We start from the raw sequence: 23,586 nt of genomic DNA, 5'->3' as shown, positions 1-23,586 counted from the left end.
ACACATCAACAAATTATAATAACATAAAGCAAAGCTCTTTTTTCTCGTTTGTTTTTCAATACTGAAGGACACGTTTAAAGGGACGGACCAATATTTCAAACCCACACCTGGCTTTCTTAGTCATGACATTTTTACCAAAAACTTACTACAAGAAGAAAGCCACAGTGAATTGAAATAACAAAATAAACCATTTTACAATACCGACCATTCTGATGGTTAATCAGGCAGACAATCACTTGTTTATTATGTTCATCTTTCTTCCAGTAAATTAACAAGTATTTCCACATGTTTGCACCTACCTATTGTATCTGGCAAACAGAGTAATCATCCATTATGGTTCCAGACACCTGCATGTGTAAAGAAAAATATCTTTTAACCCTTTCAGTGCGGGAACCGAATTTTAAAGGCCTTTGCAAACAGTTTGGATCCAGATGATTTTTCATCAGGATCCAAACTGTTTGCTATTCTGATAGTATTCTTTGAAAAAAATCAAAGAAAATGCTAATTTTAGAAATTCAGCAGACGAGATTTTAGCAGACGACAAATTTCCCAGCATGCAAAGGGTTAAAGCCCTTAGGATTGTGAAAGCATTCAACTTATATGCCCAAAACTAACAGAAAATATTGAGTCAACAAGATTTTGGGAATCATTTGGATGAAACATGGCAAGTTGAAAGACTCAAACAAATTCAAATACCCGGTACTTGCACAAACTGTGATCTGGGCAATAATATTTCCTAGTTACCTTGATATTAGATGTTTAAAATTGAAATTATCTGAAGATAATGAAGAACAGAGTTGCATCCCTTTCAAGTAAAAATTGCTAGAAAACAAACACATTTTATACTCTGTACAAAAGCATAATTTGAGAGATGCCAAATTGTGCATTAATAAGGAATATATTATCTAATTAAGATTGTATTTATTATTCGTACATGTAAACAAAGAAAACATCTTCTATATGACTTTAATTTGACATCAATTACAAAACCTTTCATTCAAAATTGTATTTGAACAATACTTTCTAGACCTCACATGATCGGTTTTCATTTAAAGACAGCTCAAATGCATAAACAGTGCATAACTTGTTATCAAAGAATTCTGAGTTGATCTGAAATTTATCCACTTTGTTCAATAGTAAATATGAAGATTTTAAATTTCTAATTATAATACCTCTGATACAATTGCAACAAGTAACAAGCAAATTCATTGAATTGATATCCCACGCCAATATGCTTCTGGACACAAAAGTGATATATTTGACACTCAAAAAAGCATTTTTTTAAGATACAAAGGGCCATAACTCCATTATTAACAGATGGTGTACAATGCCACTTGGCGTGCATCATCCTCTTATCCATATATATACTCATACCAAGTTTCAAAGCACTTCCAAGATAAGGCTCCGGACACAAAAGTGCCGGACGGACGGACAGAAAGACTGATGGACGGACAACGCCAAATCAATATCCTTCCACCTATGGCGGGGGATAATAACAACTTTACCTTTTGAACAAGATGTTTTAATACAAGTGCCCCTCTAATCTCCATGTCATATGATGTGCATAATCTTTTCTTTAATCTCATTGTATTAATAATAAAATCATACTTTTTCTATGATTTTTTTCAGGTTACTGTGTTTTTTTAGCTCACCTGATTGCTCAGGTGAGCTTTTGTGACCGGTCTTTGTCTGTCCTTTAACATTTGCTCGTAAACACTCGAGAGGCCACATTTCTTGTCCGATCTTCATGAAACTTGGTAAAAAGCTTTGTCCCAATGAAATCTCGGTCGAGTTTGAAATTGGGTCTTGCTGGGTCAAAAACTAGGTCACTAGGTAAAAAAAAAGAAAAACCTTGTAAACACTTTAGAAGTCACATTTCATGCCCAATCTTCATGTTACTTTGTTAAAGTGTTTGTCTTGATGATATCTTGGTTGAGTTCAAAAGTGGTTACGGTCCGTTGAAAAACATGGCCGCCAGTGGGCGGGGCAGTTTTCCTAATATGGCGATAGAGAAACCTTGTAAACACCCTAGAAGTCACATTTTTTGCCCAATCATCATGAAAGTTGGTAAAATCATTATTGGTTTTATTGATATTTCAGACAAGTTCGAAAATGGTCCAGATCGGTGAAAAAACATGGCCGCCAGTGGGCGGGGCATTTTTCTCTATATGTATATAGTTGCAGTTTTCCCTATATGGCGTTAGAGAAACCTTGTAAACACTCTTGAAGTCACAATTTTTGCCCAATCATCATGAAAGTTGGTCAAAACATTCGTTTTATTGATATCTCGGATGAGTTCGAAAATGGTCCAGATCAGTGAAAAAACATGGCCGCAAGTGGGCGGGGCATTTTTCTTTATATGTATATAGTGAAAACATGTGAAGTCAGTTTTGTTCCAATAGTCATGAAATTTGGTCAGAACTTTTGTTTCCTAGATACGTGAGTTAAGTTCGAAAATGGTTCCGGTCCGTTGAAAAACATGGTTGCCAGGGGTACGAGGCAGTTTTCCTTATATTTATATAATAAAAAGGCTTGTAAACAATCATGAATTAAGGTCATGTAACATGGGAGACAACTCTTCTAAATATTGCATTTAAGTTTAACAGTAGTTACTCCCCTTTGACTATTAATGTTTTCATAATAATACATTGTAGTTTGTGTGTGTCCTTGTTACAATTTTGTTTCAGATTTTATGAATCTTGGTCATAATATTTTTAATTTTTTTTATTGTTTATTGTTTTGCACATGTCGGTCGGTATATCTGTCAGTCCGTCCACCAGATGGTTTCCGGATAATAACTCAAAGAGCGCTGAGGCCTAGGATCATGAAACTTCATAGGTACATTGATCATAACTGGCAGATGACCCCTATTCAGGTCACTAGGTCAAAGGTCAATGTCACAGTGAGTGGCAATAGTAAACTGGTTTCCGGATGATAACTCAAGAATGCTTACGCCTAGTATCATGAAACTTCATAGGTACATTGATCATAACTGACAGATGACCCCTATTGATTTTCAGGTCACTAGGTCAAAGGTCAAGGTCACAGTGACTTGAAATTGTAAAATGGTGTCCGGATGATAACTCAAGAATGCTTACACATAGGATCATGAAACTTCATAGGTACATTGATCAGGACTGGCTGATGACCCCTATTAATTTTCAGGTCACTAGGTCAAAGGTTAAGGTCACAGTGACTCAAAACAGTAAAATGGTTTCCTGATGATAACTCATGAATTATTAGGCCTAGAATCATGAAACTTCATTGGTACATTGATCATGACTCGCAGATGACCCCTATTGATTTTCAGGTCACTAGTTCAAAGGTCAAGGTCACAGTGACAAAAAAATTATTCACACAATGGCTGCCACTACAACTGACAGCCCATATGGGGGGCATGCATGTTTTACAAACAGCCCTTGTTATAAGCAAAGTTTGATGTTTGGTAAGGGGGGTCGTCTCAAAATATAGGTAACCAGGTCAAATCTTACAAAAACAAAAACACTCCATACGCCAGAGTTTTGGTTCAATAATGATGAAAATTTACCAGGATGTTTGTCTGGACAAATATAAGTCAAGTTTGACGTTTGGTAAAGATTTAATGAACCGACTCTTCTCAGGTGAGCGAACTAGGGCCATCTTGGCCCTCTTGTTTAATTAATCCCTATGCATATGGACAAACTGAATGTTGTCTACTACAAAAACAGTTCACCAGATAGCATTTTGAATCAAATCCCATCCTAACATTTGACAGTACTTGATCAGCTATCACAGACCTTTGCGATAAACTCCAGAAAAACACACAATCAAACATTTTTTACTTCATCATCTTATCATTTCAATACTCAGTATTTAAAACAGTGGACTCCTAACTTGAAATTGTCCTTGTGTCTGCAATAAAAATGTAAAAATAAAGATGTACGTCAACAAAACCAAGAAAATCAGAATTATAAAATATATACAAGCACACTGACAAGAGAACAATAGAACAACAAAAAACATGGAATGCATATTCAACATTTAACTGTCAACAAGATGAAAGAAGAATAAGATGGTTAAAAAGTGAATATATCCCGTCTGACAATAATGACACACAGTCTTAATGTCTTAAATAAATTTAAGACCATTTATAATAAAAGTTGTCTTGCAACGTTAAATGAAATTTATATTTATCACTCAGAAAATCAGTAAGTCAAGCGTCACTATGTAAAGCTTTATTCTATATATATTTATGTTAAATATATTTCACTTTGTGAGTTGCTACATAGCATCTAAAACCCCAATCATCTGCAGTATCATACCAACTTGATGGAGAAAACAGTTAACACTCTGGTAAACCACACACCTCACACTTGTGCTCTCTCTCATGAAATGTATTCCCATGTGTGTGTTCGTGTTACACACACATGGGAATTACGTGTTACACGCATAAGCACACACCTCACAGATTTATAGTCTCTTGTCTGCATGTGTCCTAATATGTCTCTCTCTGGGTAAATGCATAACCTCAAGCTTGTACAGTCTCTCTCTTTTATGTATCATCAAGTGTCTCTTCAAGTAATCTCTCTTGTTACATGTATTACCACATACCTCAAACTTGTACAGTCTCTCTCCTGTATGTATCCTCACGTGCCTCTTCAAGTTTGTACTCTGGTTGAATATATAACCACACACCTCACACTTGTACTATCTTTCCTGTATATATCCTCATGTGTGTCTTCAAGGTACCATTCTGGTGAAATGCATAACACTCAATATGTGTACAATCTCTCTTCTGTGTGTATCCCCATGTGTCTTTCCAAGATGTTACTTGTGTAGCACACATAAGAATGTACCTAACATATTTATTGTCTATTGTCTGCATGAATTCTCATATGTCTCTTCAAGGATCTCTTATGATTAAATGCATAACCACACACCTCACACTTGTACAGTCTCTCTCCTGTATGTATCCTCATGTGTGTCTTCAAGTTATTGCTCCCATTACATGCAAAACCACAAACATCACACTTAAACTTTCTCTCTTCTGTATGTATCCTCATGTGTCTCTTCAAATGACTACTGTGGGTAAATGCCTTACCACACACCACACAATTGGACAGTCCCTCTCCTGTATGTATCCTCATATGTCCCTTCAAGTGACCACTCTGGTTGAATGTATTTCCACACACCTCACATTTGTATGGTTTCTCTCCTGTATGTATCCTCATGTGTGTCTTCATGTGACTACTCAGGTTACATTCATAACCACACACCCCACACTTGTACAGTCTCTCTTCTGCATGTATCATCATGTGAGTCTTTAAGTTACCACTCAGTTTACATGTATAACCACACACCTCACACTTATACAGTCTTTCTTCTGCATGTGTCTTCATGTGTGTCTTCATGTGACAACTCTGTTTAAATGTAAAACCACACACCTCACACTTGTACGGTTTCTCTCCTGTATGTGTCCTCATGTGCGTCTTCAAGGTATAACTCCGGTTACATGCATAACCACACAACTCACACTTGTACTCTGTCTCTCCTGTATGAATCCTCATGTGTCTCTTCAAGGCACTGCTATGGTTATACACATAACCACATACCCCACACTTGTATTCTCTCTCTCCAGTATGTATCCTGATGTGTCTCTCCAAGTGACTCTTCAAGGCATTACTCCCCTTAAATGCATAACCACACACCTCACACTTGTACGGTTTCTCTCCTGTATGTATCCTCATGTGTGACTTCAAGGAACCACCCTGGTTACATTCAAAACCACACACCTCACACTTGTATGGTTTCTCTCCTGTATGTATCCTCATGTGTTTCTTTAAGTTACAACTCTGGTTACATTCATAACCACACACCCAACACTTTCCTGCATGTTTCCTCATGTGTTTCTTCATGTGATTACTGCTATTACTGCTATTACTAGTATAATTCAACACCTCACCATTGTACTCCTTTTCATTTGTGTTTTCTATGTTCTTCTTCTGTAATATTGCATTTGTTAATTGCTTCTCTGTAACAGTTTGTAAAATGTCACTTTTATTATGTTCAACATTTGAAATACTGTTGAGCTTTGTGTTAATGGATATGAGATTTAAATGTGTTTCTTTGTCCATACTGTATGCGACATCACTAAACAAACCACTGGACTGATTTGTAGGAAAGTCCATTATAATGGATTTATCACCACAATCCCTTTCATCTATATCATCAGCAGATTCAGAACTGGTAGCTGTCACTAAACTGCCTGTAATTGAAAGATTTACGTAAGTAGGTAAAACCTGAACAAGTGAAGTGCTCACAGCTTTTGCCTCATTTTCGAATGCAGAATAAGGGACAAGTTGCAGAATGTGGTAAACTTAACATAATCTGCTTGTTTTCAAAATCTAACAAAACTTCTTGAGAACCTATTTTGCTAAGTTGCAACTTGTTTACAGCCCTCAACCTGTGTTCCTCCAGGATTTGATCACCAACATCTTGTATTTTATCAAACACACCTTGCAGGCTCTTTGTTGTGGTTATCAGTTGTGGCTGTTGTTGCTGGTAGAATTAGGGCTGTGAATTTTGAGGTGAAAGGCTTGGCAGAGGAATGTGTTGCATCCTGACCACAACTGGAAGTCGGCCTGTCAACTAAAGGACATGTAGGGGAGACAACAGATGGCACAATCCCTTAATTCGGGATATAAATATCCCCATGAAGCCCCCTGTATGCAATGTGTCCGTGTCCAAAGTGGAGTGAACTGATTTAACATCCATTACCTTTGGATACAAAAAGGCAACATTATGAGAATCCAAAAATTGTCTTTTATTATTTATACCATACATGCCATACGTCCCGGAAATGAAGAACTTGTCCCGCTGTCACGGAAATCTGTCAAATGTCCCGGAATTTACAAAATCCATATATACATGTACCTTATCTTAACTGTACCTCGAATCTGTATATATCTGCAGCGTCTCCATGACAATGCCTACCCGAATAGGCAGACTATGCTACTTGTCAAAATCGATTAATTAACAGGGGTCCTGTTATCATATCGATTGTCTCACGTTCGCGGTCAAACCGAAAAGGCGGCATTGTTTAATGTGGTTGTTAATTGACTTTAATCTACTACGTCATTATTTCCCGCTGCGTAAGGGCAAAGGATAGTTGTTCACACATCTGAAGTCCAACATCGCTGAGTAAAAAATTAAAAGCAGTTTATGCTCGCATGTTTAACCGACAAAGAAGTTGAGTAAAAAAGTAAGCATATAAAAACGTCATCCTCACTAGGTTTATTATTGTCTTGTCAGCGAAACAAGTGTGTAACTAATGTGTGACTGTGCGGATTTTAAGTTGACGATCTACCGGTACTGTTGTGTTGTATTTGTTTTATTGTGATTGGTTGTATGTATTGTGAATTGATTTGAGTTGACGATCTAACGGTACTGTATTGTTGTATTTTTTATTATTTAAATGTTATAAATGAATAAAGGCGTATCAACAACTACGCGTTACACACCGGTCTTAATAACAATAACGCAGTGACGTCACCATCTATGTTTAGAACGCTTACACTGAAAACACGTGGCTTGTATCTAGTCACGGAAGTAGTAATGTTTAATTTGACGTTAATAGATCAAGTGTTTTTCGGATAGGCTTTCGAACTTTTGCAATTAACGATGCGAAACAAAAAAAAAACGTACCAAAAATGCATATGTCTATAAATATCACTACATTTTATACATGTCCCGGAAAATCGGCAAAAGTCCCGAACAATTTAACTCAATGTCCTGGAATTGGTCTAAAAAATTATGGCATGTATGCCTATGTTTATACTACCAGCAGTATTTAATGTTGGTGTTGAAATAACTGATGAGTTTCAAATTAAAAGAGAGATTTTTCAGATTATTCATCAACACTTCCAACGTCAAACATAAGACCAGCTTATTCTGAGACAATTTTGAGAAGAACATTTCTAACTGCCATGTCATAACTTCCTTGGATTGTATCAACATTATCATTCTCAGAGGGCAGGTCATACCAGCTTCCCAACAAAAGTTGGTCATCAGCTTCCTTTGAAACATTAGACGGACTTAGTCGCTAGGGTGGGATTGTCTCCACATTTGAATAGTCAGCATTCATATTTTCAGGCACAGATGCATGGCTTTTAATGAACAGACACTGCTCAGCAGGATTCATAGCCAACATATTCAGAAGTACAGAACCATTTTCTGAACTTCTGGTTGGAAAATAACTGTCTGTTTTCTTAGCCTGTCCAATGAAAACCTGTCCAAAGCAACACTTTTCCACTGAAGATTCATTTGCTGGAGGGATTGATATTTCTCCCAGGTTGAATTGCTTTGAATGTAAAAGTTTCAGTCATGGTCAATTTTTGTTGTCTTTACACCTACAGGATAGAGCCATTTTGTGCTGTATATGTAGGCAAATTTATTGCACAATTTATTTTTCATAAAAGAAATTTATCTAAAAATAAACTACTAATAACATACATAAGTTTTCATAAAGAGAGTAACATCAATAAACAGAAATAATGAAATATTTTCCATTGTTTATTTTTTTATTTACCTTACAAATAAATACATAAGAGAATGTGCACAAATTGCATTGCATAAGTCTAAAATTGCCAAAAAGGAAATAAATCAATTATCACTTAAAACTATACTAAAATGTTATTTTACTTAACTGAAAATAATAGTTACATAAAATGTCCTACCTGAAGAAAAACAAGGACAGCAGATGCCACAATGTATTCAAGCAGATATTTCTTTTGCTCCCAAATGATTTAATACGTCCTTAAATACTAAGTTTTCTCCCAGGTGTCAACATGATAATCTGACATAAGAAGCCCAATTAATTTTTAAGAACATATAATTAGCATTAATTATTGCCAAAGGGAGTTTTGGCAGTAGAGATTGACAGGTCTACATTTATGTACATATGTGAAAAAAAACAGTTTGTGAACTTGATGAACAAGTTATTCATTAAACCATTTTAATACACAGAATTGAAAACAGTGGACCACTAATAGCAACTGCAATAAGAAAATCAATTCACTCTGTGAATGTACATCACCATCACTCAAAATTTTGAGGCAATTTACACTGGAGTTCCTCGAGGTAATTCAGGATACAGTGTGATGCAATTGAGATATATTTTCACACAAACTGGACACATAATCCGTTTGGGCTTTTGCAATATTTTTTTTAATTCAACAACAAAAGGATTGAACATGTCTAATACTTTTTATTTTCAGAACTAGCTGTAAAATGAAAGTGACAAGTGCAAACCTTTGTTTATTATACATTATATTGAATGTCAACTTGCTTTAACATGTCTGCATATGTTTTATGGGTACTTCATGACAACCAAGAATATCAGAATTATAAAATATATAAAAGCACACTGTCAAGAAAACAATAGAACAAAAAACATGGAACGCATATTCAACCTATAATAATTGTCAACAAGATGAAACAAGAGTAAGATGGTTAACAAGTGCACCTAACTCATGCATATGTCCCGTCTGTATGAAGTCTTAATTACAATTATCCAATATGCAAACACTATTTATAATGAGGCCATTGCTGAATGAGATCTGTTATGCTTTTTCAAGGGTAATAACTCAGTTAGGGGTTTGAAAAACAAAGATTCCTAACAAAAAGACATGTTTACATATTATTTTCCAAAATATACTCACAAAGTCATGATTTTATTTAAGTGTTTACTTTAACTAACTTTGTAAGTTGCTTTTGCGTGTCTTCCAAACTACTAACAACATCTTACACACCAATCATCTGCAGTAGCATAACAGTTTGATGGAAAATACAGGTAACACTCTGGTAACATGCATAACCACACACCCCGCACTTGTGCTCTCTCTCATGTTTGCATGCTCATATGTGTCTTAAAGTTCCCTCTCTGGTTACATGCATAACCACACAATATGTGTATAGCTCCAATATGTGTACAGCTCCAGAATGTATCCTCATGTGTATTTTCAAGGTATTACCCGTGTTACACTCATAAGTACACACCTAAAAGATTTATAGTCTCTAGTCTGCATGTATCCTCATGTGTCTCTTCAAGGACTCCGTCTGGGTAAATGCATACTACACACCTCACACTTGTACAGTCTCTCTCCTGTATGTATCCTCATGTGCCTCTTCAAGTTTGTACTGTGGTTAAATTCATAACCACACACATCACTCTTGTACTCTCTCTCCTGTATGTATCCTCATGTGTCTCTTCAAGTTAGTACTCTGGTTAAATTCATAACCACACACCTCACACTTGTACAGTTTCTCTTCTGTATGTATCATCATGTGTGTCTTCATGTTACTACTTAGTTTACATGTATAACAACACATCCCACACTCGTACACTCTCTCTTCTGAATGTATCCTCATGTGAGTTTTCAAGGAACTACGCAGTTTACATGTATAACCACACACCTCACACTTGAACGGTCTCTCTTCTGAATGTATTTTCATGTGAGTCTTCATGTGACTACTCTGTTTACATGTATAACCACACACCTCACACTTGTACGGTTTCTCTCCTGTATGTATCATCATGTGTGTCTTCAAGGTAAAACTCCGGTTAGATTCATAACCACACACCTCACACTTGTACAGTCTCTCTCCAGCATGTATCCTCATGTGTCTCTTCAAGGAACTACTCTGTTTACATGTATAACCGCACACCTCACACTTATACAGTCTCCCTTCTGCATGTATCTTCATGTGTGTCTTCATGTGACTACTCTGGTTGAATGTATAACCACACACCTCACACTTGTACGGTTTATCTCCTGTATGTATCCTCATGTGTCTCTTCAAGGAACCACCTTGGCTACATTCAAAACCACACACCTCACACTTGTATGGTTTCTCTCCTGTATGTATCCTCATGTGTGACTTTAAGCTACCACTCTGGTTACATTCATAACTGCACACCCCACACTTGTACAGTTTCTCTCCAGCATGTATCCTCATTTGTGTCTTCAAGTGACTTCTGTTATTACTAATATTATTCCACATCTCACCATTGTACTCCTTTTCATCCTTGTTTTCTATGTTCTTCTTCTGTAATTTTGCATTTTTTAAGTGCTTTTCCATGACAGTTTGTAAAATGTCACTTTTTTCTCCATTGACATATTTAGGTCTGAAGAGCAAGTTCTTGTCTCTGTTGATGCCAAGTTTTCTGGCGTATTCATCTCCGTAATAGACAAGCAGTTCTTCTTCTGGTGAAACTGGCTTGAATGTGCAGTAATAGATGCCTCCTTTGTACTGAAACGCTACAAGGTTCTGATCTGCCTCTGTCATTGCACAGTTAATGCATCTCATCCAGTTAGAGGTGGCCTTGTTCTGGGCATCCACACAGTGGCTCGCTTTGCCTTCCTTATAGATCTGCCAGCAATATCCTGATTTATGGTTGTCAGAGATGGTATCGCCCCTATACGGTCCAAACATGATCCTGGACTCTAGTCTAACTTTTGAAAATACTCCAAGACCAGCTCCAAATATCTTTGAGGTTTTAATTTCAAGGTCATCTGGAAGAGTATGATCAGCTCTACAGGGGTCCCCTTCTGGCACCTCTTTGCCCTTTATGAAGTTATATGGTCCATGCACAGGACAGTCCCCTTCAAACTCTTTGTTGCATTCTCCACAGTACAGAAAGTGGTCATTATCTGAAGGTTCAAGGTTCATACAGCTTGCTAGGTTGCTCTCTGGAAGAAGGTATTCAGTCTTGTCCTTTTCAAGTGTCTTGGCTTTTTTCTTTCTCTTAGCACTTACTTGGTCACCCGCTTTGTCCAATTTCCTCTTAGCTGGTTTTAGAACAAGGGGGACCATTGTTTTTTCAGCAAACCTAGGCTTGGCTAAGCCTCTGGATGAGCCTTGACCACAATCCCTCTTTGGTGCCAAAAGAGTTTGATGATAGCTCTTGCTTTTCTTTTGGTTTCTTTCAATAAATATCTCTTCAAAGTCATCAGAAGAACATTCACCAGACTCAGCTGCCAGATTTGAATTCACTTCATCGGATATCACTGAAACTTCTGCCAAATTAAAATTGGTATAACTCATTGACAAAGGGATTTCATTGGTCTGACTTTCAGTAATGTCTTGTGATAGATCTATGTTTAAATCACAGCTGATTAAAGGCATTGGAACATGAGGATCATTCACTGGTAATATTTTATTTTTTTGGTCCAAACTGTATGTTACATCACTTGACAAACCAATGGACTGATTTGTAGGAAAGACCTTTTTAATTGATTTATCACCACAATCTCTTTTACCACTAGCATCAGTAGATTCAGTACTGGCAGCTGTCACTGGACTGCCAGTTATTGAAGGTAAAACCTGAACTGGCGAAGTGCTCAAATCATTTGCCCCATGTTTAAAAACAAAATTATGGTCAGGAGTCAATCCAGTAGCAGAATATGGTAAACTTGGCATAATCTGCTCATTTTCAAAATCTAACATAACTTTTTGACTACCAATTTGGCAAAGTTGCAACTCGTTTAAAGCCTTCAACTTGTGTTCCTCCAGGATTTGATCACCTAAATCCTGTATTTCTTCAAACACACCTTGCTGGCTTTTTGCTGTGGTTACCAGTTGTGGTTGTTGTTGCTGGTAGTATTGGGGCTGTGAACTCTGCGGTGAAAGGCTTGGTAGATAGGTTGTTGCGTCCTGGCCAGAATTGAAAGTCTGCCTGTCAACTAAAGGAACTGTTGGGGAAACAACCGATGTCATGATCCCCCAATTTGGGATATAAATATCCCCATGAGGTCCACTGCCATGCAATGTGTTTGTGTCCAAAGTGGAGAGAACTGATTTAATACCCAATACCTTGGGATTCAAAAAGGCAACATTATGAGAATCTAAAAAATTTCTATTATCAATTATAATACCAGCCGCATTTAATGTTGGTGTTGAAAGAACTGATGAGTTTCCTTTGAAAATTGAGATTTCACATTGTTTATTTACACTTCCAGGATCAAACATCAGACCAGTTTTGTCTGAGAGACTGAGCGGAATATTTCTGACTGCCATGTCATCACTTCCTTGGACTGTATCAACATCATCATTCTCAGAGGGCATGGCATACCAGCGTCCCAACAAAAGTCGGTCAACAGCTTCCTTTGAAACAGCAGACGGACTCAGTCGGTGGGGTGGAATTGTCTCCACATTTGAATACACTGCAACTCCAATATATCACGGTCCGTTATATCGCGTTGTCCAATATATCGCGAATCGGCTATGGCTCCCAAAAATCTGACGAGCATAATCCTTAAATAAAATGTTTTTATCTGAGAATTTGATGCATTAAAATCCGTTTCAAGCAAGTATTTTTCCCTTTTTTTCACCAACTTTAATCCAACAGTCATAATCCAGTTTTGACCAGATTGTTTGCTTACATTGTACATCACATTAACACCTGTGTACTGCGATAAACAAAAGACCCATTTGTCAAACATGACAGGTCATTTCGGGTGTTACAATTTTCTATTGAATTTGCTTTGAACTGCCGAAACGCACCAGTGCACACATGAAGGTGTACACAATTATAACAGTAAATGTCACAAGTCAATACTGACCTATCTCAACAATCTGTGTGCGTTAGATACAGTATACAATATAGATCAGTTAGTCACAATGCTCTACTATTAAACCCCATGCTGTGCATGCTTTTCATGAGAAATGAATGACGTCATTTTGTACATGGGTCTAATTTGTGCATGCTTTCTTGAACAATAAAACTCGGCAATGTTTTTCGGATTAAAAATTTAATTATACGCATTTGAAAATACTCACATGGAATAATGTTTTGTGTTATACCAATTAATGACATATGGATATAACAAAAACTTGAATAAGGTTGGTAAATAGCGTGTTTTGAGATTGCATAATGATGCTAATGTATACATATACATGCATACATAAACTGACAATTTATATCGCGCGCCGGATATATCACGGTCGCGATCTTTGGACCCCTTCAACCGCGATATATTGGAGTTGCAGTGTAGTCAGCATTCATATTTCCAAGCACTTTTGCATGTCTTTCAATGAACTGACACTGTTCAGCAGGATTCATAGCCAACATATTCAGAAGTAAAGGACCATTTCCTGAACTACTGGTAGGAAAATAACTGTCTGTTTTGTTAGCCTGTCCAATGGAAACCTGTCCAAAAGCAACACTCTCCCACTGTAGGTTCATTTGGTGGAAGGATTCATATTTTTCGCAGGTTGAATCTTTTGGAATGTAAAGGTTTCAGTCAATGGTCCATTTTTGTTATCTTTACGCCTACAGGATGGAATCCAAGTTGTGCTGTATATGAAGGCAAATAGTAAAATTATTGCACAATTTATTTATCATAAAAGGAATTAATATAAAAATAAACTATTCATAATATACATAAGTTTTAATAAAAAAAGGTTACTTCAATGATCAGAAATAATTAAATATTTTCAATTGTTTATCTTTTAGTTAGTTAACTTAGAAATAAATATATAAGATAATGCGCACAAATTACTTTCCATAAGTCTAAATTTCTTCAATTCCATAAAATTGCCAAATAGGAAATAATCATTTATCACTTTAAACTATAGTAACATGTAATTTAACTTAACAGAAAATAATAGTTAAATAAAATGTCTTACCTGAAGAGGAACAAGGACAGCAGAAGTCACAATGTATATGAGCAGATATTTCTTTTGCTCCCAGATGATCTATCACGTCCTTACATACTAAGTTTTCTTCCAGGTCACCTGAGGCTCAGGTGTCAACATGACAATCTGATGAGTCCAATGAACATATAATTAATGATTGCCAAAGGGAATTTCGGCAGTAGAGATTGACCGGTCTACTTTTATGTGCATTGTTTTCAACTGGCCTGAGGTGACAGTTTTAACCAGAGGAAGTACCTGTAGTGAATGACCATACTTAATGCAACTGTCAAATTCTAATACAATGGTCTCAAATTTTAATACAATGGTTTTTAATTTACAAAGCACCCATATTTGATTGTCTGGGAATAGCAATTATGTAACAATATTAAATACCTTAACACTGATAAATAAGCTGTTATAATTTCATTATATAATTTCTTAAGTACTTGAAACTTAGGAAGTTTTCTTACAGTTCATACATCAGGTTATAAATAATATTGATTTTTAATGCGATTACATTCTTTCATCCACTTTCATTTTCGGCATGTAAAGTTGTACTTTTTTTGCTGTGCAGCCAACAATTCCTTTTACCTCACATGTTAAAAAGAGAATATGTAGTGTGTGTTGTTTGACGGATGCAAGCTTCCAATTAGTTCACTCCGTTTCAGAAAACATATATGATGCTTCTTATAATGCTTAAACACATCAACAAATTATAATAACATAAAGCAAAGCTCTTTTTTCTCGTTTGTTTTTCAATACTGAAGGACACGTTTAAAGAGACGGACCAATATTTCAAACCCACACCTGGCTTTCTTAGTCATGACATTTTTACCAAAAACTTACTACAAGAAGAAAGCCACAGTGAATTGTAATGACAAAATAAACCATTTTACAATACCGACCATTCTGATGGTTAATCAGGCAGACAATCACTTGTTAATTATGTTTATCTTTCTTCCAGTAAATTAACAAGTATTTCCACATGTTTGCACCTACCTATTGTAACTGGCAAACAGAGTAATTATCCATTATGGTTCCAGACACCTGTATGTGTAAAGAAAAATATCTTTTAAAACCCTTAGGATTGTGAAAGCATTCAACTGATATGCCCAAAACTAGCAGAAAATATTTAGTCAACAAGATTTTGGGAATCATTTGGATGAAACATGGCAAGTTGAAAGACTCAAACAAATTCAAATACCCGGTACTTGCACAAACTGTGATCTGGGCAATAATATTTCCTAGTTACCTTGATATTAGATTTATAAAATTGAAATTATCTGAAGATAATGAAGAACTGAGTTGCATCCCTTTCAAGAAAAAATTGCTAGAAAACAAACACATTTTTGACTCTGCACAAAAGCATAATTTGAGCGATGCCAAATTGTGCATTAATAAGGAATATATTATCTAATTAAGTTTGTATTTATTATTCGTACATGTAAACAAAGAAAACATCTTCTATATGACTTTAATTTGACATCAATAACAAAACCTTTCATTCAAAATTGTATTTGAACAATACTTTCTAGACCTCACATGATTGGTTTTCATTTAAAGACAGCTCAAATGCATAAGCAGTGCATAAATAGTTATCAAAGAATTCTGATTTGATCTGAAATGTATGCACTTTATACAATAGTAAATATGAAGATTTTAAATTTCTAATTATAATACCTCTGATACAATTGCAACAAGTAACAAGCAAATTCGTTGAATTGATATCCCCCCCACCAAATATGCTTCTGGACACAAAAGTGATATATTTGACACTCAAAAAAGCATTTTGTCAAGATACAAAGGGCTATAACTCCGTTATTAACAGATGGTGTACAATGCCATTTGGCGTGCATCATCCTCTTATCCATATATATACTCATACCAAGTTTCAATGAAACCGCCAAAGAACTTCCAAGATAAGGCTCCGGACACAAAAGTGCCTGACGCACGGACGGAAAGACTGACAGAAGGATGGACGGACAACGCCAAAACAATATCCCTCCACATGTGGCTGGGGATAATAACAACCATACCTTTTGAACATCATGATGCTTAAATACAAGTGCCCCTTTAATCTCCATGTCATATGACGTGCATAATCTTTTCTTTAATCTCATTGTATTAATAATAAAATCATTCTTTTTCTATGATTTTTTTCAGGTTACTGTTTTTTTTATGAATCCCAATGCATATGGACAAAATGAATGCTGTCTACTACAAAAACAGTTCACTAGATAGCATTTTGAATCAAATCCCATCCTAACATTTCACAGCACTTGATCAGCTACCACAGACCTTTGCGATAAACTCCAGAAAAACACACAATCAAGATTTTTTAACTTCATCATCTAATCATTTCAATAATCAGTATTTAAAACAGTGGACTCCTAACTTGAAATTGTCCTTGTGTCAGCAATAAAAATGTCAATTCAATCAGTTAATGTACATCAACATCACTCAAAACTGGGTTTTAGCACAATGTTGAGGCAATATGATGGAGTCCCATGAGGTAACTCAGGAAACAGTGTAATTAAGATATATTTTCACACAAACTGGACACATCATCCATTCTGGCTTTTGTAACAAGAGGGCCAGGATGGCCCTAGTTCGCTCACCTGAGAGGAGTCGGTTGATTCAATCTTTACCAAACGTCAAACTTGACCTAGATATTGTCCAGACAAACATCCTGGTCAAGTTTCATCATTATTGAACCAAAACTCTGGCGTATGTTGTGTTTTTGTTTTTGTAAGATTTGACCTGGTGACCTATATTTTGAGTTGACCCCCCTTACCAAACATCAAACTTTGCTTACAAAAATGAATATTATGACCAAGATTCATAAAATCTGAAACAATATTGTGACCTCTAGAGTGTTTACAAGGATTTTGTATAGTATAATGAAAATTTGGACAATCTAAAGGCAATAATTATGGCATTAATTATGTGATTGTGCTCATTATCAAACTTGACTGAGATCTTTCAGCAACTTTGATAAAGAATGCTTGAGAAATGTGAATGCTAGAGTGTTTACAAACCAAATGTGGACGGGTGAGCTAAAGAGTGTGTTTCACTGATCTTAGCAATTTTCCAACTTGTCCGAGAAATCAATAAAACCAATGTATTGACCAAGTTTCATGATGATTAGGCAAAAAATATGACTTCTATAGTGTTTGATCACAAGGTTTTTCTCAAGTCACATAAGGAAAACTGCCCCACCCCCCTTGGCAGCCATGGCTTTTGTTTCATGATTAGGCAAAAATATGACTTCTATAGTGTTCGATCACAAGGTTTCTCTCAAGTCCCATAAGGAAAACTGCCCCACCCCCCTTGGCAGCCATGTTTTTTGACCGATCGGGACCATTTGAGAACTCATCTGAGATATATATAAAACCAATATTTTCACCAAGTTTCATGATGATTGGGAAAAAAATGTGACTTCTAGAGTGTTCACAAGCTTTTTTTACTATATATAAATAAGAGAAAACTGCTCCCCCTCCCGGCAGCCATGTTATTCAACTGACCGGAACCATTTTCAAACTCAACTCTCATATTAAGGAAACAAATGTTCTGACCAAATTTCATGAAAATTGGGCCAAAAATGTGACTTCTCGAGTGTTCACATGTTTTCACTATATACATATAGAGAAAAATGCCCCGCCTACTGGCAGCCATGTTTTTTCACCGACCTGGACCATTTTCGAACTCGTTCGAGATATCAATAAAACCAATGTTTTGACCTACTTTCATGATGATTGGGCAAAAATTGTGACATCTAGAGTGTTTACAAGGTTTCTCTATAGCCAAATAAGGAAAACTGCCCCGCCCACTGGCGGCCATGTATTAATTTTCAACGGACCGGAACCACTTTTGAACTCAACCAACAAATTATTAAGACAAACATTTTGACAAAATTACACGAAGATTGGGCATGAAATGTGACTTCTACAGTGTTTACAAGTTTTTTTCTTTTTTTGACCTAGTGACCTAGTTTTTGACTCAGCACGACCCAGTTTCGAACTCGACCGAGATTTCATTAAGACAAATCTTCTGACCAAGTTTCATAAAGATTGGAAATAAATGTGGCCTCTTAAGTGTTTACGAACAAATGTGGATGGACGGACAGAAGACGGACGGACGGACGACGGACAAAGACCGGTCACAATAGCTCACCTGAGCAATCAGGTGAGCTAAAAATTATTTTAATAAAACAGCAAAGGGAGTGAACATGTATAATACTTTTATTTTCAGAACTAGCTTTAAAATGAAACTGACAAGTGCAAACCTTTGTTCATTTTACATTATCTTTAATGTTAGCTTGCTTTAACATATCTGCAAATTTTTAAAGATTAAGCTCAACAAAACCAAGAATATCAGAATTATAAAATATATACAAGCACACTGACAAGAGAACAATAGAACAACACAAGTCATGGAATGCATATTCAACATATAATTGTCAACAAGATGAAACAAGAGTAAGATGGTTAACAAAACTTAGTGCACTTAATTCCTGAATATATCCCGTCTGTATGAAGTTTTAATTACAATTTTCCAATATGCAAACACTATTTGTAATTAAGCCATTGCTGATTGAGATGCTGTTGCTGATGAATTGTGTTTGAGATGCAGTCTATAGTTTGACAGATGCGAAAAGCAACTCACAAAGTCATCATTATTTTAGTGTTTACAAGTTCTATGTCTAACATCAATAATAACAATAGTCCTTAGATTAGACAGTAATGACACACAGTCTTTATTTCTTAGTTAAATTTAAGATAATTTATAATAAAAGTTGTCTTACAACGTTTAATGAAATCGATATGTATCACTCAGAAAATCAGTAAGTCAAGCGTCACTAAGTAAAGCTTTATTCTATATATATTTATGTTAAATATATTTCACTTTGTGAGTTGCTACATAGCATCTAAAACCCCAATCATCTGCAGTATCATACCAACTTGATGGAGAAAACAGTTAACACTCTGGTAAACCACACACCTCACACTTGTGCTCTCTCTCATGAAATGTATTCCCATTTGTGTGTTCGTGTTACACACACATGGGAATTACGTGTTACACGCATAAGCACACACCTCACGGATTTATAGTCTCTTGTCTGAATGTGTCCTAATATGCCTCTCTCTGGGTAAATGCATAACCTCAAGCTTGTACAGCCTCTCTCTTGTATGTATCATCAAGTGTCTCTTCAAGTAATCTCTCTTGTTACATGTATTACCACATACACTGTACCTCAAACTTGTACAGTCTCTCTCCTGTATGTATCCTCACGTATCTCTTCAAGTTAGTACTCTGGTTGAATATATAACCACACACCTCACACTTGTACTATCTTTCCTGTATATATCCTCATGTGTGTCTTCAAGGTACCACTCTGGTGAAATGCATAACACTCAATATGTGTACAATCTCTCTTCTGTGTGTATCCCCATGTGTCTTTCCAAGATGTTACTCGTGTAACACGCGTAAGAATGTACCTAACATATTTATTGTCTATTGTCTGAATGAATTCTCATATGTCTCTTCAAGGATCCCTTATGATTAAATGCATAACCACACACCTCACACTTGTAGTGTCTCTCTCCTGTATGTATCCTCATGTGTGTCTTCAAGTTATTGCTCCCATTACATGCAAAACCACAAACATCACACTTAAACTTTCTCTCTTCTGTATGTATCCTCATGTGTCTCTTCAAATGACTACTGTGGGTAAATGCCTTACCACACACCACACACTTGGACAGTCCCTCTCCTGTATGTATCCTCATATGTCCCTTCAAGTGACCACTCTGGTTGAATGTATTTCCACACACCTCACACTTGTAGGGTTTCTCTCCTGTATGTATCCTCATGTGTGTCTTCATGTGACTACTCAGGTTACATTCATAACCACACACCCCACACTTGTACAGTCTCTCTTCTGCATGTATCATCATGTGAGTCTTTAAGTTACCACTCAGTTTACATGTATAACCACACACCTCACACTTATACAGTCTTTCTTCTGCATGTGTCTTCATGTGTGTCTTCATGTGACTACTCTGTTTAAATGTAAAACCACACACCTCACACTTGTACGGTTTCTCTCCTGTATGTGTCCTCATGTGCGTCTTCAAGGTATAACTCCGGTTACATGCATAACCACACAACTCACACTTGTACTCTGTCTCTCCTGTATGAATCCTCATGTGTCTCTTTAAGGCACTGCTATGGTTATACACATAACCACATACCCCACAATTGTATTCTCTCTCTCCAGTATGTATCCTGATGTGTCTCTCCAAGTGACTCTTCAAGGCATTACTCCCCTTAAATGCATAACCACACACCTCACACTTGTACGGTTTCTCTCCTGTATGTATCCTCATGTGTGACTTCAAGGAACCACCCTGGTTACATTCAAAACCACACACCTCACACTTGTATGGTTTCTCTCCTGTATGTATCCTCATGTGTTTCTTTAAGTTACAACTCTGGTTACATTCATAACCACACACCCCACACTTGTACAGTTTCTCTCCAGCATGTATCCTCATGTGTGTCTTCAAGTGACTTCTGTTATTACTAATATTATTCCACATCTCACCATTGTACTCCTTTTCATCCTTGTTTTCTATGTTCTTCTTCTGTAATTTTGCATTTTTTAAGTGCTTTTCCATGACAGTTTGTAAAATGTCACTTTCTTCTCCATTGACATATTTAGGTCTGAAGAGCAAGTTCTTGTCTCTGTTGATGCCAAGTTTTCTGGCGTATTCATCTCCGTAATAGACAAGCAGTTCTTCTTCTGGTGAAACTGGCTTGAATGTGCAGTAATAGATGCCTCCTTTGTACTGAAACGCTACAAGGTTCTGATCTGCCTCTGTCATTGCACAGTTAATGTATCTCATCCAGTTAGAGGTGGCCTTGTTCTGGGCATCCACACAGTGGCTCGCTTTGCCTTCCTTATAGATCTGCCAGCAATATCCTGATTTATGGTTGTCAGAGATGGTATCGCCCCTATACGGTCCAAACATGATCCTGGACTCTAGTCTAACTTTTGAAAATACCCCAAGACCAGGTCCAAATAATTTTGAGGTTTTAATTTCAAGGTCATCTGGAAGAGTATGATCAGCTCTATAGGGGTCCCCTTCTGGCACCTCTTTGTCCTGTATGAAGTTGTATGGTCCATGGACAGGGCAGTCCCCTTCAAACTCTTTGTTGCATTCTCCACAGTACAGAAAGTGGTCATTATCTGAAGGTTCTAGCTTCATACAGCTTGCTAGGTTCCTCTCTGGAAGAAGGTTTTCAGTCTTGTCCTTCTCAAGTGTCTTGGCTTTTTTCATTCTCTTAGCGCTCACTTGGTCACATGTTTTGTCCAATTTCCTCTTAGCTGGTTTTATTAAAAGGGGGACCATTGTCTTTGCAGCATTGGAATAGTCAGCATTCATATTTCCAGGCACAGATGAATTTCAATGAACAGACACTGCTCAGCAGGATTCATAGACAACATATTCAGAAGTACAGGACCATTTCCTGAACTACTGGTAGGAAAATAACTGTCTGTTTTGTTAGCCTGTCCAATGGAAACCTGTCAAAAAGTAACACTCTCCCACTGTAGGTTCATTTGGTGGATGGATTAATATTTTTCGCAGGTTGAATCCCTTTCAAGGTTAAGGTTTCAGTCATTGTCCATATTTCATCTCTTTACACCTACAGGATAGAGAAATTTTGTGCACAATTTATTTACCATAAAAGGAATTAATCTAAAAGCAAACTAATGTTACGATGTCGGAATACTAGTAAAGTTCAATGTTATTAAAGAAATAGTAATCTGCAAACGTTAAAGGGGTAGGTTCTGTTCTTGACGGTATGTATAAGTAACGAACCTCTCAAGATAATTTCATAAGTGTGTTTATACTCATCCTGAAAGTATATACCGGTATTAACAATACTAAATCTCAAGTAATGTATATCAGTCACATATCCAAATATAGCAGAATATCTTATGTATCATATTTAGTACATTACATATCAAACATCATCTTGTGCAGCGTTGTCATAAGGAGGCGGCTGGTGGCCGATTTGACTACCTTAAATGTTATTTAGGCCGGCTCAAATTCAGAAAAAAAAGAAAAACAAATCCGCAAATTTTCATGACGATGACGAGATATTTAGTACTCGTTTATATATACTAACAGTCTGAAACGGAACCGATATATGTTAACTGCTTTCTCATTGGTCGTATCAATATATTTACGAATTTGATACTGTGACAAAGTCAACATGTCCAAAAAATGAAAAATAAACTACTTTTTCTTTTGTAATTTGAGCAAGAACAATAGTTTGCTGTAGGAGTTATTTTGTTCCAGTTTTGTTAACTTTTATCATTTACTGGCGCCTCCTGATAAATGCACTTTCCTGTTACATTTCAATTTTTTTTTTTTTCATGTTTCGACAAATTTCGTTCATGTTTGGTTTCTATGTTTGGTTTCTCCGCGGAGTCTTTCATTAGGATAAATAGAACTCTCGAACCCCAAAATCGAGCTTCCCTGATTTTTTCATGATTAAGGTTGGCCTTGGCCTAGGCACAATCAGGGCCCTTGTTTGACTGTTTTAGGGGCCGAAATTCGGCCCCATTTCCAACTTAAAATAGTATACTTTATTCCCCTATTTCAGCTAAAAATTCCCACTTCCAAAATGTTTTTGTTTTTTTTTAACTTTTATACCTATGTTGCTAGCTGGTATCGTGCTATCAACCTTTAAAATATTAAATAGCAATTTTAAGCGTTGAATGGTTTGTGAAAAGATCATCTGAAATTCCCCTAAACGATGTGAAATTTCCCCCTTGAGGGCCCCGGCCCCAATCCACTTACGTGTAGAAAGGTCCTGACCATGCCTTAAATGCTCAAT

At 36.5% G+C, this 23,586-nt stretch overlaps 3 protein-coding genes across 11 annotated transcripts in view; all 3 read right to left on the bottom strand.

Annotated features, from left to right (window-relative positions):
• The window catches only part of LOC127856225 (SRC kinase signaling inhibitor 1-like), a 250,653-nt gene that overhangs the window by 114,923 nt on the left and 112,144 nt on the right, over window positions 1-23,586 (bottom strand). The window lies entirely within an intron of this gene.
• Window positions 2,972-22,381, bottom strand: LOC127856228 (zinc finger protein 492-like). Its single transcript, XM_052392320.1, has 2 exons — window positions 20,175-22,381; window positions 2,972-4,835 (listed from the first exon to the last, which is right to left on the bottom strand). The coding sequence occupies exon 1, from the start codon at window positions 22,122-22,124 to the stop codon at window positions 20,184-20,186; it is 1,941 nt and encodes a 646-aa protein (XP_052248280.1). The 5' UTR covers window positions 22,125-22,381; the 3' UTR covers window positions 2,972-4,835; window positions 20,175-20,183.
• LOC127856231 (zinc finger protein 724-like) lies at window positions 4,824-6,655 on the bottom strand. Its single transcript, XM_052392325.1, has one exon. The coding sequence runs from the start codon at window positions 6,165-6,167 to the stop codon at window positions 4,845-4,847; it is 1,323 nt and encodes a 440-aa protein (XP_052248285.1). The 5' UTR covers window positions 6,168-6,655; the 3' UTR covers window positions 4,824-4,844.

This window comes from Dreissena polymorpha, chromosome 13 (genome assembly GCF_020536995.1).
Source record: "Dreissena polymorpha isolate Duluth1 chromosome 13, UMN_Dpol_1.0, whole genome shotgun sequence".
Taxonomy (NCBI): domain Eukaryota; kingdom Metazoa; phylum Mollusca; class Bivalvia; order Myida; family Dreissenidae; genus Dreissena; species Dreissena polymorpha.
Note: the sequence above shows the minus strand (reverse complement) of the source record. Positions and strands in the feature narration are given on the sequence as shown.

Coding starts and splice junctions, on each gene's coding strand:
- LOC127856231 (XM_052392325.1), bottom strand. CDS start 6,167: ATGGACTTTCCTACAAATCAGTCCAGTGGTTTGTTTAGTGATGTCGCA.
- LOC127856228 (XM_052392320.1), bottom strand. CDS start 22,124: ATGAATGCTGACTATTCCAATGCTGCAAAGACAATGGTCCCCCTTTTA.